This window comes from Lichenostomus cassidix, chromosome 8, assembly GCF_008360975.1.
Source record: "Lichenostomus cassidix isolate B80296 chromosome 8, HeHo_3.0, whole genome shotgun sequence".
NCBI classification, from domain to species: Eukaryota; Metazoa; Chordata; class Aves; order Passeriformes; family Meliphagidae; genus Lichenostomus; species Lichenostomus cassidix.
This window is the reverse complement of record NC_139489.1, coordinates 23963800-23983319: the sequence shown is the minus strand read 5'-3', so window position 1 is coordinate 23983319 and position 19520 is coordinate 23963800. Positions and strand designations below refer to the sequence as shown.

The window sequence follows — 19520 nt, the reverse complement described above, 5'->3', positions numbered from 1 at the left end:
CTGCATGAAAACTGTGAAATTGAGTTGGGAATGTGATGCAATGAACACTAGCTAAGGCCTAGACTGTTTTTTTTCAAAACCACACTTTGCACAAATTCTCCGCTGCTGGTCTCATGTCAGTCTGAACATCTCTCATTGGTAGGTGCACATCTGTGCTGTCAGGGGCAGGCTGCACATTCAACACTGTTACACTGGTAGTACTTTGTTTTCCCAGACTTCAACTTTTGCTGACTCCTGCTCCTTTTCCCCAGAGGATGCTCTTTGCACCTCTCTCATGACCATAACTATGAGAAAGCCAAGTGTTTTCAAGTGTGTGTCACTGACAGCTGCCGCGACAGCACAGGGGAATTTCTCTGAGCTGATTCACTTTCAGTGTTTGTGTTGTGCCCCCCTTAATTTACAAAGGGAGAGAGGGAAAAAAGTGCCTGACAAGTGGAATGTTTTGTCTTGCTGCTGGTTAGTTAGGATTGTGTTGCTGTAGAGCTGGCAGTGTCAGGATGGCTGAGTGTATGCTTTCTCTCTTACAGTGGATCCAGAGGATCTGTATATTGTGGAACCCCTGAAGTTTTCCCCAGAGAAGAAGGTACTGTGCTTTGGGTAGGGAGGGCTGGTGGTGCTGAGGTGTTTCTGCTGGCAGGTGGTGCCTGTCTCAGCTGCTCTCCCTGCTGGTTCCTAGGCTTGGCTTGGATGCTGTGCTTGCCTTCCAGAACCTCACTGTTTCTTTTTTTTCACTTGTGGTTTCAGAAGAAGCGTTGCAAGTACAAAAGTGACAAACCAGAGACTATTAAGCCGACAACAGAGCCTGTGCACCCCATAGCCAACGGGGAGATTAAAGGAAGGAAGCCCTTCACGAACCAGAGGGACTTCTCTAACATTGGGGAGGTTTATCACTCTTCCTATAAGGGCCCTCCATCGGAAGGAAGCTCTGAAACATCATCGCAGTCTGAGGAGTCCTATTTTTGTGGCATTTCAGCATGTACGAGTCTGTGCAATGGGCAGACCCAAAAGACAAAAACTGAGAAGAGGGCTATAAAACGAAGGCGGTCGAAAGTTTCAGACCAAGGGAAGCTCATAAAAACTCTAATACAGACTAAGTCGGGGTCAATGCCAAGTCTGCATGACATAATCAAAGGAAACAAAGATATAACAGTGGGAACACTTGGTGTCACGACAGTTTCTGGACACATCTAAACCTAGCTGAACTTCTCAAACAGGAGAGTGTTTGTTCGTTTGAGAACAGTCTGTGGTACTCTGTGGGAGGATAGTGGGAGACGACGAGCTCAACTAATGGGAAAGTATTCAGAAATTTGGTTTCTGCCTTTTTAAATAGATGGGATTGTGTCAATCTTGGCTATAAGCTGCAGCTTTACAAGGCTGATAATTTCCTATGAGAACAGCTTGGGGGGAGGGAGGGCAGGGTTCATTTTATAAAGGTTTTTTTTCACAGTTCCTGGGGCAGAGATTTTTTGAAACCCAGTTTGTTGGGTGGAATAGGGATAAAAGCCTAATCCTCTTCCTTTAGCTTTGTTCCTATTTCTTGCACCTTCCCATATTTATGTGCCTTTTGTCTATTTATAATGCCACTGGAAGAGGGGAGATACAATTGTTTGTCATTTGATTTATTTTGTAATTTCTCTAGCTTTTTTTGAAGATGCAACACTACAGTGCTGTAAAGGGACATGTGTCGGCCTTCAGCTGGACTCAGTAATGTGGACTGGATACTGTAAAAATACCAATAGACAGACTTGCCTGACTAGATTCTTGTTTTGCAAACTCTGTTGAGGAAAATATCTCACCAGGGATGGCAATTGTGTTTACTTGCACCTTCAGTCACAATCGGAGTTTAGTCTGTGTGAAATCAGTGACGATGGCTCTTTAGGATTTCCTGTGCTCGATGGAATCTGAGACTGAGGAATGCATTTGTCACCTGAATGGCCTGCTGCAGTTCTCTGGAGGAAGTGATTGGGGAATGCTCACTGTTGCGCTGAGCTCAGGCACAGCTCAGCTGAAGAATGTGAGGCTGCATTCTCTGAGCCAGCTCTGAGTGTGTTGGGTTTGCAAAGCCTGGGAGTCACAGCAGTCGGGCTGGTTCACAGCAGGTGTTTCCATAACGTTTGCTTTTGTATTGGCTAACAAATGTGCAGTGTTGGTATGGTTGGTATTTCATACTCAAGTGTTTTTTATTTTGACTGTGACTGTATATTTGGATACTATAGAATGTGTGGTTGCTAAACTGTTGAGTGTGGTTCTGAGTGAGTGGAACAAAAGGTTTTTCCTTTTGACAGGTGTTACAGGTTCACGTTGTACAAAATAAGTTAACTTATTGAGCACTTTTAGTGGTACCCTTTTTAACAGATCTAATGCCTTTCCTGGGTATTGTACGTAATGTGACTTATTTAAAGCCTTTGTTTTTTTGCTGCTTTCTTGTTAGTTTATGAATACTTTAAAGTGATGTACTTTCAGAGTTGATCTGCACAATTAGCCAGTCAGAGCACATGAGCCAGACATGTTGAACGTGAATTCAGAAGGGTGTCAAACCTGGATGAAGAAAATTCATAGTACCAGAGTGCAGCATCCAATGTTGTGGAGCAAGAGTATGTAACTACAGAGCTGTAGTGCCATTAGAAACTGTGAATTTCCAAATAAATCTGAACACTTTGTCTTTCATTTACTGTTTTTTTTTTTTTCTTTGAAAATGAAACTTGTGGCATAAATTCTTTGAGAAGGACTAGTCTTTAAATTTCAATCCAGGACTAGGACTTGGGGTCCTTTGGGCTGTAGTAAGGAGTTCATTAATCTGTCAGCCTAGATGTGTTTTTCCATTAAAAAAAAAAGTGGGGGTTGGATTCTGAGGGCTGAGTGTTGCTTCATTGGAAAGTTCAGGAGTTGTGGCCCTGTGGAACTGCTGGAGAGGTTTCCAACAGGTCAGTTCATACCTTGCTCTGGGGGATCCCTGCATATGGTGGCTTTCTGTGGGAGGGACTGCATGAAACAACCTCTTGGTACTCAGAGCTAAGGCTTATGAAGGATATAAAAGGCTGTGAAAGAAAAGTTAGTCGTAATCTCAAACCAGAGTTTTCAGCTTGAAGTTTGCCCCTTACTGGTTTCTCCCCCTCTAACTCATTTCTGTCAAGCACAGCAGGACTGTGTGCAGCCAAATGCCAAATTCACAGGCTGGATCTGTTAGAGACTTCCCCAGCACCGTGTTTTCACTTGAGTGTCTTAGGACTTTCTGCTTCATTATAGCACTGTGATGTAAAAATCAATTCAGTGTGGGGTTTCTGAGAGAGGAGAGTGTTGGGTGGTGTTTTGGGGGTGAATGTGTGGGTTTCTTTTATTTACTCCTTTCTCTTGATAGCACTGGTAAGAAGTGTGTGTACCTTTGTTGTCCAGGCAACCACTGGGCTTTTCAGTGAGAATCTCCTGAAGCTGGACGTGACTGAATTCTTAAAACAGCTCATCTTTACCCTCTGGCTATGAACTGAAGATCTATACTGTGCTGATAAATGTGGAATGAGGCTGCAGGTTGGAATTCCAAGCACATGTTCAGATTTCCAAGTTAATGGTTTCAGATGTGAAACCAAATGCATTCTAAACCAGTCCCTTAATACCCTGCTCTCTTTATGTATTTTTAAAAGCTGGGTATGACTTAGGTCTGAGGAGTTGCTGCATTCTGTGGAAAAATACCAGTGATAAAGCTTTCCTGTAATGAATATGTGGAAAGTGTGCCATGGGAATAAAGCATCTGAAGGAACCTAGAGGCCAATTATGCTTTTGCACACATGAAAGTGTGTTCTGGCAGGAGACTGGAGACTGAACCACAGCTTCTACCTACTGCTGCCTTCCTGCTTCTAAAATATCGGCAACTACTTTTTTTCAAAAAAAAAAAAAGTTCTTTTACCATCAGGTTATTGTTGCTTAATGTTTTCCTTTCATGTGGGCTCTTGAGTAATTTTTTACTTTCAGTTCTATTAATGTCATGTAATCTGGCTTCAATCAAAATTTGAATCTTTGGAAATTGAGTCTCTCTTAAATTGGTTAGAGTCTTTATGCAGGGGTTTCTAATGAAGGCAGTTCATACATCTCAGATTTCTGTGGTGGTGTGGATACTTAAATGGAGAGACCATCTTATGATACTGCATACTAAGGTTGGACAGGATGGTGTCCTTCAGTCCTTGGCCAGGTCCTGAGCTTAAGTCAAAAAATCTTTTAAATACTGCAGCAGTTTCCATGTGAGGATGGATAGGTGCAAACACACACCTTGTCTAAGTGAATTGCTGGCTGTGTTTGCCAAAATAAGGTATCTAGTTTATGTACATTAAGCATCAGAGTGGAAATCCAGGCTTTTTTAAATATGTAAACTCTACCACCTGTGTGGTGATGTAAGTAGAAACCTCAAGTCTAAGCTGTCTGTGTGTGGCTTCTGCTTTTGTCAAGTTACAGCATGAGATGGAACAGCTTATCACACTTTGCTTAATTAGGTACAGATGTGTCATTTGGAACAATTAAAGTGTAGAGCCCTGACCACAGAAGGCTGTAGGCAGGCCCTGTGGCTCATCTGGAAACCCTGAGTGTCAAACAGCAGTGGGTGCTGCTGGGCTTTGTGACAGCTCATGAATCTGTGTTCCCAGAGCTTGTTCAGATAAAATATGTTAGTGCAGGAAAGGGTACTGAAACTCACCAATCTTTCTCACTTATTCCTTCTCTAATTTAAGCAGAGTAATTTTGAAAGAAGCTTCCAAGGAGCCTTCTGCTGCCTTCCTGCTGTCTCAAATTGGAAACAGGGCCTGGGAGCTGCAACCAGCCCTGATCATGCTGCTTTCCTTTAAAGTCACTATTAACTCCCACAGCAGCAGGGTGGCTTTTGGGAGGGAATAGAAAGAAATTAACTCTGCACCTTGTGGACTTAGGGATGGAAAAGAAACGTTTGCCACCTTGAGGCTTGTTTTTCCCTTGTTGGATGTGGTTAGAGCTTCCGTCCAGCTGCAGGGCCCTCGCAGCAAACAAGCATCTCTGTGTATTTCTCTTTTCCCAGAAAAATAAAGCAGCCAATGAAGCCTCTATAATTTGACACAGTTACAGTTTGTTTGTTTTGATTGAAAATGGCTGCTCCCAAGAAGAAATAAAATTGTCAAGTACCAACTAGGCCCCACTGGCCAGCAGAGCCAGCTGCTGTTTTCCACGGCCAAGGCTGGCTTTGGGGCAGGGCACAGACACTGCAAAAGGGCTTGTGAATGTCCTGTCCTTCCTTCAGCTGTCACTGGGAGGACAGGAATACAACATCTCCAGGTTTTCTTGGTCTTCCCCACAACTTGTGAGTGGGCACAGCACCTTGTTCCATTTTGTCCCATGACTAAGCTATTGTACAATATGAGATAACCACCTCTGTTTCTTAGAATAGATCCCATTACCTCATAACCACTCTACCTCATTTCCCTGCACTTACTACAGACACAAAGGAAATGAAAGCAGAAAAGTAATATTTTAATTATTCCTCTTTTTCTCAGCTGCTTTGGCTCCTTGGATTCTCTCCCCTCTCAGGACCCTGCACCTCATTTGCTGAATTCAGGGCTGCTGCCTGATTGTTGGGATCAGGGTGAAGAAGAGGACAGAGCACCTTCCTCACTGGATGAGGGACACACTAAGCACTGTAATGCCAGGCCAGAGCTGGCAGCAATGGACTTTGAAACCTGCTCTTGAGTGTGAGTATCTGAATGTCCCCACCATGGCTTTACATGTGCTGCAAATGCTCCTAGCAAGGAGAGCAGTTGTTGTGGAAATGAAAGGCATTGCCCTCATTTCAGAAACCAAACTGTTGAACATGTAATAAAGAAACAATGTGAAGATGTCAGTGCTAACTGCAAAATCTGGGTGAGTTCTGGTGCCTTCCACACCCCTCTGAGGCTTCAGCAGATGAAGATCCTGTGCCTTTGGAGCCAGCTGTCACAAGCATCCATACTAATGTTCAGTCAAAAATCCATTACTTTCTTTTTGTTCAAACTCCTTCAGCTTTGGCTCCTGATAAGTGGCTCCCTGGGAAGGTTTTTATTCTGTGAGATTTAAGAGCTCTCTGCTGCTGGAAATCATCCCTCTTAAAAGTTTTCCACACACTGTCCATCCCTCCCTGCCAATCTGCTCCTGAGCAGAGAGAGTTCAACCCCTTTGCTGTCCAGCAGTTACTACAGCTCTTTCCAGAGCCTCTCTGAAGTTGAACAAAGACTTGTGATTTCCAGGAGTGTCTGTAGCTGTCTAGTGCTCTGTGTGAGATCTCATGGGAGCCTGTGGGCTTTCCCTGCTGGAAGCTCATGTCCAGCTGAGGAGCCTCTCAGTTTCAGACTTGTTTTCATCCCAGTACATTTTCTACCTAAAGAGCTTGATCTGCAGTCATTGTTTCTTGTTTTCTTCTCATTCAATTCTCTATCCTCATGATTTTGAATCCTGGTTTTTAAAATGTGAATGATTCTCAGCTTGCTCAGTTGCTCCTGGGTGTAATTTATGCAGCCCTGTTTGGCTTTGAGAGTTGCTTTTTAGCATTTCCACTAGTCATTAGTGTAATGGGAAATATTTGTTAATTGCTTCCAGACAGACTCTGTCCAAAACATGATGAGAGTCTCTCCTACACAGAGGTTCGCACTTCAGTTTTTGTTTTAAGTTTCAGGTTTTATTTTTCTGTCAAGTATTAGATCTGGATCATTCTTCAAGTCCTGCTTTCTTTGGGATGTTTCAGGCAGGTCATCCTTCTGTCCCTAAATCTGTTAATACAGTCCTTTAGCTGCTGGCTGATTCTCTGCCATCAACTTCAGTTTTTTTGCATAATTGTGTGTCTTGTAATAGAAGATCCCACCTGTCCTCTGGGTGTGAATTGGGAATGGAAAATGTTCTTCTGAGAAGTCCTCTTTTTCAGTCTGTATAATGCTTTTTGTTGGTTTTGGCAAAGAGGAACAATTCTCTGATAAGGGCTAGGGAAGGTGTTTCCATTGGAAAATATTCCTTCCAGTTCAAATGGCATAATAGGGCTGCTGGAAACTGTACAGAATGGTTCAAGGGAGGGATAGGGGTGGCAGAGGCAAAACTGACACCCCTTTTGTCTTTCTTATGCCCTCTTTTCCTGCCCAGCTGTCCTTGCCCAATATTTTAGGAGGGCTTAGCCTTGTCTTAATTCTGACTCTAGGCATTCTAGCAAAATTCTTGTGACTAAAGTGTCTACCTGCAGCAAATTGTCCTGCTTTTATTTCAATAGCCCTGTTACTATCCTGTGTTGCTTAAGCGGCAGGAAGCCAGCAGAACACAGAGCCTGCAGGCACCAGAACCTGCTTTTTTACGGACCAGAGGATCTCCAGATGTCCCTTCCAACCCCAGCCATCCTGTGACACTGATCCTGGTGTTCTATGCTGACACAGCCCTGCCTGACACCATCTTCCAGTCAGTGTCATCTTGGGGCTATCTGAAGGTGGTGACAGGAAAATGGAGTGTGACAGCAGGACCAGCAGAGCAAAGGGAGAGGTCCCTGAAAGCTTGTTGTGCACTAAGCATCTTTGGATGGTAAAGTAGCCCCAGTCTTTGGTTTGCTGCAACATGTGGTATTAGCAGGCTCTTGATCTGGGCATCCAAAAGAGAAGGTGCAGCTGAAATGCCTTTATTTGGTTTCCTTGTCTCTCCCTCTCACCCACCCATTAAAAATCATCTTTGTGAAAGTAGGAAGCAGTGGGTGAGATGTAAGAACACTCCTGACATTTAAGGGAGACTGCTACTGTGTCCTCGATCCCACCTCAACAAGCTGTTGGCATTAAATGTGGTGTTGGAAAGATGTGGGAATGGATTCTCTCCAGGCAAAGCCATTGTGTGATTCTCTCTTGTAATGGCTGTGGGAGTGGATGGGGATCTGTCCTTGGGTGGCTGGGGAGTGCTGTCCCGGGATACAGAAGGGAGGACTGAGCCAGGGTAGGCATGACCAAGCTTGAACTTGTTGTTGGAATTGGATTTATGTTGCTTTTGTGTCTTTTTTGTCAGAAATGCAAGTAAGAGCCAGTGCTGTGGATCACTGCTGCAGCAAAGAGCTGTGGGGAACATCTCCAAAATGCAGTGGGGTGTCTGGTGGTGCAGGCAAGGCTTTGTCAACACGCTTGATTTATTGGTGGGGTTGTAGGCAAAGCCGAGCCCTTGCTTTGGGGAAAAAAGTGTACATAGGTTGTTCAAATGTGCTCTTCTCAGATCCCAGTTTTGATGTTCAAGATCAAAGTCTGTGTGTTGTGATTGCTTCCTTCGGCCACAAGAGGAAAATCTCCAGTTTGCTCTTGTGTTAAGCATTTCCTTATTTTAACACTACGCCATACAAATACAGACTTCAAGATGGGTCTGTTAGATGCAAGAAAAAAATGTTTATAATTGCTTGTTTGTACCTGTAAATCCATGGGAAAATCTCATGGTCACAACTTAGAAATCTGCAGTAAGTTAGGAGTGAAAATTGAGAAATAGAAATGTCCCTGTCTCTCTTCATTAGGATTTGGCAATGAGCTCTTAAAAGTGCTGTACTTGCAGCATGGTGTGGATTCTTGGTTTTTCCTTGGAAGGCAGGAGGGCACCCCCCCGAGCTGGCTCTGCCTGGGCTGTCCATGCTGGGGCAGCTCTGCTCAGGCTGCAGCACTCTCAGTGTCTTCCTCTTGTCACAGGTTTTTATCTCAGCAGGACATCGTCTGTGTTCTGTGCCTCGGGATCCATGCCCTGCGGAGCAGCCAAGGAAAGGGTGGGATGTACAACGGGCAGGGGTGAGGAGTGAAGCCATTCCCCAGCATCCCGCTTGGCACTGGTTCTTCATCCTCCTGCTGAGGGCTGGAGTCCTCGGCTCTGTCTCTCTCTTGCGGTGCAGGATGCCAGAGAGTTTATGGCTCCTTTTGCTCCGCTCGCAGTGCAGGGCAAGCAGTGGGAAAGCAGCAGCTCGGGTCCTTCGCGCTGCCGTCCAGGGTGTTGGATGGCTGAGCCCGGGCGGCAGCGCAGCCCCCGCGCGTCCCGAGCCCGGAGCGCACCCTCTGCCCGAGCGGGGGCTGTGGGAGGAGCGGGAGGAAGCGATGTGGGCTTTGCTGTCGATGCTTGAGGCTTTCAGAGTCGCGGCATCCGAGCTGGGTGCTCGCCGCTGCAGGGATGCAGCCGTACCAGGGCAGAGCCGCGCCTGCCCCCAAGGCTCAGCCTGGGACGAGCCCGGCAGTTTTCGGATGTCACAGGGAAGATCCCACCAGGCATGTCCGGCCCGTCCCGCTGCCCGCCGTGCAGCAGAACTTGAGCTACGTGCATCCCCAGATCTTTTGGGTGGACGGCTGTGCTGATGGAGGGACTCCCTGCCCCCCGGCTCCTTTCCCACCACCAGTACCCGACCGGAGGACAAAGCCAAGAAACAACAGGGAAAGGAGGAGCGTCGGCTTCCTCGTGATGTTCTTGCTGATCCTGGTGGCCTTCACTGGAGTGGGGCTGAGCATGTATCAGATTTTTCATCTGGAGAAGGAACTGGATGAACTCAGAGAGGTGAGGTCTGCCTGGCTGGTCACGGGTCCCTGGGGAAACAGGGAAAAGGAAACACTTGGAATCGTGTCTGAGATGCTCAGGTGGCGCAAAGCTCCCCAGCGGGCAGGATGGTGGCATTTCAGTGTCTGTGGTGACAGAAAATAAGGGGGGTTGCTTATTAATGTGATAGACTGATGTATCTGGATATCTTCATGTTCTTGAGTGCTGCCAGGTCTCTCACTGTTTTTTTCTTAGCACTTTGCAGGTCCCTATGAGCACCCAGAATTAGCCACTGTCAAAGCCAATCCTTGCTCTCAGTCTAAGCCAGTGTCCCTCTTCTCTTTTGACAGTCTGCCAGCGCTGAACACATCCCTCCAGCTCTGGAGAAACTCATAGGTGAGTCTGCCTGCAGTAGGAACCCAGTGAAATTGAAACTTTCCACAACAACCTGCCAATTTTTCTAGATTTCACTTAGGAAAAAAACCAAGAGTTTCAATTTGAGTGGAACAATTTCAAAATTGTGTTTTGAACTTCCAAATGATTGCTTTTCTTTTGCATTCCATATCCATGTTATAAGTGAGGATATCCTTTTTAAAAATGGCCAAATCAGAAAGAAATTTTCAGCTGTCTTGACCACTTTTGATAGATCTGAAAAGTTTTCTTTTTTCTGCCCCTCAAGGATTTTGGGTATTAGAAAAGTTTGTTTATTTTCAAATTTGTTCTGATACGGAATCAAAACAAATTTGGAAACAGCAAAATTCTTGGGAAAGTTCTGGTTCTCCTCAATTTCTATATCAATAAATTTTCTCTTTTAGGGGAAGGGAAGCTGTGATTTGAAATGGATGTTCGGTGCTCTGATCACAGGCTTCTTTAGCAGGAGCCAAACATAAATAGTAACCCTGAATTTCTTGAGGGGGATGGATAAATAAATAGAAACAGGGAAATAGTGTAAAGGAGAAGGGGGAGCAGAGAGGAAAATTTAATTAGCTTGATGAAAGAAAAGGCTGTTTCTAAAATTAGAGAATGTGAAGTAGATGTTGAGGAAAGATGAAGGATGGAGTGGGATGGGATCCAAATACCGAGTCACTGGAACTGGCCCATCTCTCCAAAGGGAGCTCAGCCCTCCAGGGAAGGCAGAGATTTCCCAGCTGTGCTCTGCCTTGCTGATCACCAGGTCTGCCTGGCCAGTGGGATGGTTTGCAGGGTCTCAGCTTTGTGGCTGGCTCCCCCCTGCTCTCTGGGCTGACTTTTCCATGCAGCACATGGCCAATGTCTTCCCTATCTTTGTGCAGGGCAGAAGGAGCAGTCCCTGAAAAAGGAAGCGAGGAAGGCAGCCCATTTAACAGGTACGTGCTCAGGGAGCAGCAGCATGCAGGAGACGGGGAACGGGCAGGTGTGATGGGATGAGAGGGTGGCATGGCTGTAGTTGTGAGGAGCCTACCTCACACAGGCATTCCTGTTTCCCTTGGGTTTCCTTGTGCTCTGACAGTGGAAAGTTGCTCCACAGACAGAACCCTCCCCCTCATTTATTATTCTGAGTGAGGCCTGGTTTTGGCATGGTTTTTGGGCTGTGCAGGGCAGGAGCTGTCGCTGGGGGGTGGCGTTGGTGGGGTGTGAGGTTGGGGAGGACTTTCCATGCTGCAGACAAGGCTTGGAGAACAGTTGCCTTGCTGTGATGTGAGGTGTGACCTGAGGGAAAAACACACAACCGAATGTACTAACACCCTTTTTTTAAAATATTTTTTTGGCTTCCAGGGAACCCAGCCCAGCGAGACCTCCCTCTGGAGTGGGAGCCCATCTCTGGCCACGCCTACACCAGTGGCATCCAGTACCACAACCGGGGGCTTGTCATCAATGAGACCGGGCTGTACTTCGTGTACTCCAACATCCTCTTCCGCGGCAGTGCCTGTGACAGCCACGTCCTGTCCCACGTGGTGTACAGGAGAAATCCCTCCTCACCAGGCAGCCTCGTGCTCATGGAGGACAAAGCCATCAACTACTGCACGGGGCAGAGGATGTGGGCCCGGAACAGCTACCTGGGGGCTCTCTTCAAGCTCAGGAAGATGGACAGTTTGCATGTCAATGTCTCCAAAATCGCTCTGGTGAATTTTGAGGAATCCAGGACTTTCTTTGGTTTGTTTAAGCTTTGAAATGGAGCGTGGCTGGCAGCCCCTCCACACACACATTGATGTGTGAAGGGTGAGTGCTGCCTCAGCACAGTGGCACCACAAAACCCACCAAGAAACCACCTTTGGCCTTCAGCATGCAGGGGTTCAAGAAACTGTAAAGGCTTGAAAGCGGACTCCTGGAAAGCAGCAGGGCTGTACTGCATCAGCCTGAAGAGAATTGCACATATTCTCCTTACAAAAATACCCCAAACAAACTCAAAATGTAGCATGCTGAAGACCCTGTTGGAACTCACTACTTGCTACTTGAGAAGATGCTGGGACCTGCTGCTCCATGTGGTGTCACAGCCCTGGTGAGGACAGCTGCTGGGTGTCAAGGAGGTGTCTGGGCCATGCCATGACACCACAGACAATGGTGTGAGAATGAGTAGTGCAAACAACTGCTCATCCCAAGCCATGGCTGGCCACCCTGCCCAGCACTGACTGCTGTATGACAGGCAGTGCCTGCTAGCTGGGCTGGGACAGGCGCTGTGTTCATTTTGTGTTAAGTTATCAATTACCACCCCAGAAAATGCTCCCCAACCCCTTTATTTAACTCATTCCAAATGCCTTGCAAGACACATGCCATGAGGAGTGTCCCAGAAGTGAAAGCATGACCCCGCTGTGGTGGTGGGGATGATGGGGAGGCCACAGGCTCTGCTGATGTAATCTGAGCAACACAGTAGTGCAGGGCAGTGAGGCTCAAGGTGAAAGCAGCATCTCCAACTCCCCTCCTGCCCCTTCAGCACATGAGGGTCCTCCATGGAGGTCTGGTCTGCCACCCCCTCCATGGTGCAGGTGGTGACATGCTGGCACCTCTCAATTGCATGACTTCAGCTGGGCTCCTTGCCATGAGATGTTCTCTCCTGAGCAAAACACAGATGGTGAATAAAGGTATATTTTTCTAGTGAGTAGTGCTGTCCTCTCCTCATTTGGTGCAGCAGGCTTCTGCTATAGCCAGAGCGCTGAAGGCCGCTGTGATTGGGGTCAGCATTTAGTTCCTTCTGCAGCATCATAGCACAAATCTGGGAGCCTCATCCCACTCTGCTGCCTGCTTGGCAGTGCCCAGGGTCCTTTCCATGGGGCTTTGCAGCTCTAGCATTGAAACTTCAGGATCTGGGGACTGGGGAGGTGTGGGCAGCACAGACCAGGCAGCCCAATCCCACTTTGGCCTCCAGGAAGGGTCTGATCTCAAACCACAGTTCTGAGCTCAAGTGGAGCCAGGCACTTTCAGCTGAGCAGAAGTGGTGCTCTCCCCAAAGTCACCATCTCTGTGAACACTTCTCACAGAGTGGTCTGAAGGGCAAAGAAAGGAAGTGGTGTAAAAAAGCCCTATTTATTCACTTGGTGTCTGTTCCAGGGAACTCTGGGGCTGTCTCTTCCATTGCCACCAGGCAGGACACAAAGGCTACAGCTGTGGTGCATCATCACCTCTGCCTGTGCTCCTGTCTTCTTGCAGCTCTGGTATGGGTCTCAGTGAATGTGGCTCTTCAGCAGCCTGAAGCATTTATTTTCTTTTCCACAGTGCTGCTCTCAGCTCAGTGTGGTGCAGCCTGTGGTTTGTGTTTTTTGCTTCAGGGAAATTTATTTCTTTGAAATCCTCAGTGGTCTGCCTGCTGCTGTGGCCAGTGGGAAGGGAGCACTGCACCCCTGTTCATGTAGGCATTGCTACTTCCACTGCATTTCTCAGGATGGAAAACATCTCAAAAGCATGAAGTTTAGGGAAATTTTGGCTTGGCTGATTCTTTTTCACTGCCCTTGCCCCTGCACATGTCAGAGGAGCAAACTGCACAGCGCAGAGATGGAGGTGCTGGATCCACACCTTGCTAGTGAAGGCTGGAAATTGCTGTCCTCTTCTAATTGCTGTTTGTGCTGTGTTGCTAGTGATGAGACATCCTAGTGATGGGACATCCAAGTGGGGAGTGGGAAGCTCTGTGCACTTGTGCCTGAAAGCTCTCAGCTGTGTCTGTAGCCAAACTAGCCAAGCACATCACGTGCTTCCCTTCTTTCCTGGGGAGCAGCCTGGAGAGAGGCAGGGCATTCTGTGCCCACAGGAATCCTGCCCTGAGGTTACTCTGTCTGCTAGTATGGTGTTGGAAGGGCTGGAATGATCCCAAAGGCTCCCCTAGGTCAGCACACAGTAACTCCTGCAGGCTGTGGCTGCAGTCAGATCTGGGGCAGGATGAGCATTCACCAGGAGGGGACAAGATCTGTGCTAATCTGAAATGCTAAAGGGCAATGCAGACCTGCATGTTTTGGAGGCAGTGGCACAGTGGGGTGGACAGTGTTGTTATAAATACTGCTGGGTCTCCTGAGGTGGGCAGAGCTGGCTTATCCCTGCAGGATCAAGCTTGGGCTCCAAGGCTCGCTCCCAGGCTGTGACCATGAGCACTCAGTGGCACAGCTGACAGCGAGACCTGGTCCTGCTCTGTGCTCTCTGTGATCCTTTCCTCAAATATCCCTCTCCACTGCCCAGAGCAAAGCCACTACTTAGCTTGTATTCTGACTAAAGATTAGAAGTGAGGTCATGATAGGGTTATACAACTTCAAGCTGCATGGAGTCAAATCATGGGCTGCTTGTGCCATGAGGAGTTTATTAAAGTCATCTGTTTATCTGTCTAATGAGATATTAATTTAGTGAAATTTTTGCTAATTGTTACTATTAAATGCTCAATGAGAATTTAATGCTGCCATTAGGCTCTTTTAGGCTGAGAGAGTTGGGGTTATTCAGCCTGTAGAAGAGAAGGTTCCACAGAGACCTTAGAGCAGTTTCCAGTACCTCAGGGGGGTCCCAGAGATGGACAGGGACTTGGGACAAGAGCATGGAGTGAAAGGACAAGGGGGAATGCTTTAAACTAAAAATGGGTAGATTTAGATTGGATATTAGGAAGGAATTCTTCCCTGTGAGGATGGTGAGGTACTGGCACAGGCTGCCCAGACAAGCTGTGGATGCCCCATCCCTGGAAGTGTTCACAGCCAGGTTGGAGAGCACTTGGAGCAACCTGGTCTGGCAAAAGGTATCCCTACTTATGGCAGGGGGGTTGGAAAAAAATGATCTTTAACCCAAACCATTCTGTGATTTTTAATAGCTCTAGGACTGTACTTAAAATTATTTCATAAAAATATTCAAGTAATTATTTTGAATTTAACAAGTATTTTGTTCCCTCCCCAGCAAGGGAAGGGTCTCTACACTAGAAAGGATATCCCAGGACCATCACCAGGACTGATCATTGGGATGTTTGGGTTTTCTCTGTCCTGCAGGCCATGGTTGCAGAGGTCTGAGCTGACACCCTCTCTCCTGATGGAGCAGCCTGGGTTGAGTGTGGATGTTCCAGGGTTTCAGCACTATTTAATAGGGCTCCAGAGGCACCCCCTCTGCAGAGAACATGGCTGATAGGAAGTGATCAGCCCAGATTATCTCCTGATAAGAGGTCTCTGTTCTGCTTCCACTGCTCAGGACACAGACAGCCCTTGTGGGCAGCTGAGCCCTTCCCAGGAGATTCCCATGTGTTTGGATGTGCAGCTGGCCAAATCAGGGCTCTGCATGGCAAACCTTTGTGCTACTTTGTGGCCAAGCACATCTGCTTGACAGAGATGTGGCCTTTCCTGTGGTTGATGCGCATTAGATTTTGCATCCTATTTACCTGCCTTGGTGGAGGAAAAGGGACACCAGGTGCAGTGCCTTGCAAACCTCATGTAGGCTCAGGATGTGCCGTAACCACGGTGGCAGAAGGGGCTGCATCATAGACTGGGCTGTGTGGGTGGGGCCATTGCTGCTTCCACAGCAAAGGGAATCCTGGTCAGACAGGGAGGAACATTCCCTGGGCAGACGTGGCCAGCACCCCTCACACCAGCACTGCAAGTTGCATCCATGTATCCTGGCTCTTCACCAGTCCATGGTCACTCAGGATGGGAGGAAGGCTAGTGCACAGCAAAGGTAAAGCAAAAGCAGGAGGAGCAGCTGCTGATCCCCAGCTGATCCCTGCTGGGTGCTTCAGGGTGTCAGGGACAAGAAACAGAGCCACAATGTGAACTGACGCCTGGCAGACTTTCCTGGACACACATCTTGGCTGGGAAACCTCAGAGCTCAGGTAGAGAGCTGGCACTGGTGAGAGGCGCTGGATGTGACTGTTTCTGTGCCCTCCTGGGGAGAAGAGAGAGCATGAGTAAGAATGGAAGAATTGATGTGTCTGAAGCCACTCAAATCCTGTGAGTGCAGGCAGCAGCCTTCTGTTTGATCTGACAAGTTTTATTGGTGCTTTGGCTGCTTTTTTGGAGCCTTTTTTGTTGATTATTGTTCTCCTTTTTCCTTTTTTTTTACTTCTTTTACCTCCTTTTTTTACCTGAAGCCAGCCTTGTGTGCGTTTCTGTTAATATCTTGTGTGGGATCACTTCTTCCAGCCCAAGGAGCTGCACAGACTCTGGCAGGTTGGGAAGGAGTATTGTCTAGTAGTTAGAGACAGGAGAAAGGGAAGAGAGCTAGACTTAGATATTGCTACTATTCATTATTCTCCTAGGGCTCTGACACATGGGTGTGTTACATCACAGTTACAGAAGTGTAACTTTAGGCATGACTAAGTGACTGAGGTTCAACGCAAAAAGAGAGGACGAGTAAAGAGAGAGGAGAAATTTTGCTGTATGGTGAGGCAAGTTGAATGTGAATTTCTGGTTGATTTTAATTACTAAAAAAAAAAAAGGGGAAGAAGAAGAAAAGCTTGACCACTTTCCTTTTGTTGTTGGGGGTTCCTCTGGTTCCCCTTTGTCATGTCATTCTTGGGGACTGCAAGCCGGCTGGACAGGTAATTCCCTGGGACCTTCAGCTTGGAAACATGCCCTGGCAGGGGAATAACTGGGTTTTTGAGCCATCTGAATGACTACCAGGACTGCACTGCATGTTCTCCTCAGCTCTGTGCTGGGGACATGCATTTCTCCTCATGTTCCTCTCTCCTCTCACTAGTGTGAGGTTTATGTCAACATGGGGAAAAAACGTCAGAAAAAAAAAGCAACAGAGTGGAACATCTGTGTCTCTAACAAGGTTTTCTGCATGAAGAACAAATATCCGAGATTTAGCTTTCATTACAGTCCTTAAAGAGCAATCCAAACCGCAGAAGATCAAAAAATGCACAAAAATGGGTGGTTTCTTCTAATTCCCTGCTTGATATCAGCAGTGAGGGACTGGGAGGAATCCAGCACATTCTGTAGACAAATCCCATTGCTGAACTTGGTTTGTGCAAGGGTGGGTTTGCTGACTGTTTTTACCTTAAGCAGCAGAAGGGGAATAATTTTGTTTGAAACTCCCCACTCACATCCTGTGGAGACCCTGCTTGCTGGGCTGGAGGAGGTGACTCAGGCAAGGCTGTCGATGGAAAGAAGGGGAGGGTAATTTCTTAATCCAGTTTGAACCATCCTGAACTCCTGTCTCCCTGCTCTTGAAGAGATCATTTTATCACCATATGCATTTTATTCTGCATAGGGGGGTATTTGGTGGCAAGACAGGGTGTGATCTATCTGCCAGTCTGTGCATCCATGTGTCCAGAGCCCTCCAAGTCATAGATAAAACAAGTTCCAGAGCTGGTAGGATTGCTGTGCTATGGGAGAAGTGCCAGTTCGGTGCACAGAACCCCTGCAAGGAACAGAATAGTTCCCTGCTGTCACCAAATTCATCTCTGTGGGCTGGTGGTGGCCGTAGGTGGCACCAGGCACTGGGAGCTTCTTCCTGCAAGTGCTGATTCCTCTCTCCTGCAGAACACTACCTGGAAGTTCTGACCAGCCTTTCAGCCAAAGTCGTTCCCCTCACTGCCATACTTTATCTTCATGCAGACAAAAGTAAGGAAAAATCCAGCCCTGGTGCTTGGAGGAAGCTTGAGGATACACTGAAGGGACAAAGTAAGAGAAAATGGGGACATGGTGGCAGATTTTGAGGCAGCCACGCTCAACACTGCTGTGAGGAACGTCAGGGCGGAAGGCAGAGTTGCCAGCAGCCATACAACCACTGAATTCTTTGAAAAAACCCCAAACCCTAAAACTGGCACTTGGTAGCAGTGCTTTCATTTCTCAGTATTTCAGGTCATTGCCTGTAAACCCTGGCTTTGTGGGGCACTGAAGAGAAGCTGCCTGATTTCTGCAGTGCCCGTGCTGGGGTCATGCCCAGCACCAGAAATGTATGTGGAAATGTTGACAGGGTGAGCTTGTCCCCTCCACCAGCCCACAGCCAGGTCCAACCAGCACACCAAGAGAGAGAGAATGATGTTACATGAAAGGAGGACATGGTTTAGAGAAAAGAAATTTATGGGTTTTATCTTAAACCGTTGACTTTCCAGGAACATACTTAGACAGCAAATGCTGCTTCTTTGTACAGCCTTCTTTGGAAAATTGGCTTCTTTTTGTGACCAAACTGCTCTGCTTTGTTTTCTTGCAACTGTTTTCTAGTGGTTTTTACCCTCTGTAAGTCTGGTACCACTGTTGAACGCTTTGCTTTTGCTCTTAGGGTGTGAAAACCTCTTGCAGAACCATTGAATCACCTGTTAGCAGAATTCATCACGTAAGTGGTTTGGAAATTCAGTCTTTAACCGCTTTTTACTGATCTAATTCTTCTAATTTCCTCTGCGACAAAAGAAAAGAGGAAAAAAAATGTTGCCCCTCCCCTGAAGACCTACTTTTTAAAAGTGCTATTTCCTGTGGTCTTCAAGAGTACATTGAACACAAAAATGTGAACCTGAAGTATCTCTGAGTGTAAAAGGGAGCAACAGGGCAGTGAGGCTCAGTGCTGGCTTCCAGTAAACCCCCAGCCTTGCATGGAGCTGTTGGGTCAGCTGAGCAGTGTCTGTCAGGAATCCCTCCTTCCCCAGGCCACTGCCTGGTCTCCAAAGGCCTTGCCAGGGCTGCAAATAGGTTTCTGCCAGAGATGCAGATGGAAATGTTTTTTCCCTCTCAGCATCCCTGTGTGCTGAATGGGGCAAGCAAGGCTGAGCCTTGATGCACTCAGTTTCACCTGGAATATGTTATAAAGGTGACACCTGCTAGCTGGACACACCTCTCAGTGCTTGAAATTTAAGTACTTGGGTACTTGTGGTGGCCTGACCCTGATCAGCTCCCCCATGGCCACCCAACCACTCCTGAAAGGTACAGAGGTGAGAAAATCAGTTGGAAAGGCTCATGTTTGGGACAAATGCAGGTAAGAGCACTTACCAGTTACCCTCACTGCCAAAACAGACTCAGCTGGGGGAAACTAATTTATTGCCAATTGAAGGAGGTTTGGATGGTGAGAAACAAAGACAAAGCAATGCCTTCCACACACCTCCAACCCATTTCTTTCTCCCTTCATGCCTTCATTCCCACCTCCTCTGCCTGTCCCTTCGTGGCTGCAGCCAGTTGATAAAACAGCTCCTTGCCATTCCTCCCTCCTCATGCATTCCCCTGCCAAGGTGTGGATCCCTCCATGCCCTAGAAAGGCATTAATGAGAAGGAAGGTGTGAAGGTGGGGCACACAGGAGGCTCTGGAAGAAGCTGTGGAGGTGAAAAGCCAGGGCTGTGCTGGTTCAGTGAATGATGTGTTAGAAACGGCCGACTGGGAAATGGTCTGTGTGGGAAGTGACACTCATTATTCATTAATTAATGAATACTATCTATGTCTATAGACAGCTATTTCCCCCCTTAAATGAAGCAAACCCACTCATCATCCAGGCTGCAGCCAGCCAGGGAGCAGGTAAAACTGTCAGCACTTTAAGCAAGGCTCTTCAATTGTGTTGTGTTTATATTTGCAAGGAAATTGAATGTAATTGCTTTGCAATTCATGTAATGCTTTTATTTCCTATGTTAGTGAGTTCCTCAATATCAAGCTTAAAACCTGGAAGACTTGTG

At 47.2% G+C, this 19520-nt stretch overlaps 2 protein-coding genes and 1 long non-coding RNA gene across 13 annotated transcripts in view; all 3 read left to right on the top strand.

Annotated features, from left to right (window-relative positions):
- SUCO (SUN domain containing ossification factor) overlaps positions 1-2667 on the top strand; it is a 38814-nt gene extending 36147 nt beyond the window's left edge. For all 4 annotated transcript variants that reach the window (XM_085068454.1, XM_085068452.1, XM_085068453.1 and 1 more), the window contains 2 exons: positions 528-583; positions 745-2667. In XM_085068454.1, the coding sequence (XP_084924580.1) occupies positions 528-583; positions 745-1191 (503 nt within the window). In that variant the 3' untranslated portion in view covers positions 1192-2667. The remainder of the gene's footprint in view (positions 1-527; positions 584-744) is intronic.
- A 1395-nt stretch (positions 2668-4062) lies between these two features.
- Positions 4063-12571, top strand: FASLG (Fas ligand). 8 transcript variants are annotated; one of them, XM_085068448.1, is made up of 8 exons: positions 4063-4940; positions 5508-5702; positions 7241-7503; positions 8670-8765; positions 8867-9516; positions 9846-9891; positions 10788-10841; positions 11251-12571. In XM_085068448.1, exons 5-8 carry the CDS (start codon positions 9139-9141, stop codon positions 11643-11645), a joined length of 873 nt encoding a protein of 290 aa, XP_084924574.1. In that variant the 5' UTR covers positions 4063-4940; positions 5508-5702; positions 7241-7503; positions 8670-8765; positions 8867-9138; the 3' UTR covers positions 11646-12571. The 8 variants fall into 8 exon arrangements, with proteins under 8 accessions (XP_084924574.1, XP_084924571.1, XP_084924573.1 ...); XM_085068445.1 differs by having other exon boundaries at positions 7241-7542; positions 8907-9516; XM_085068447.1 differs by having other exon boundaries at positions 7241-7619.
- Positions 12572-17479: 4908 nt separating this feature from the next.
- On the top strand, positions 17480-19520 carry LOC146434106 (uncharacterized). Its single transcript, XR_014853627.1, has 3 exons — positions 17480-17546; positions 18148-18201; positions 19298-19520. It is a non-coding gene; the product is annotated as an uncharacterized LOC146434106 (long non-coding RNA).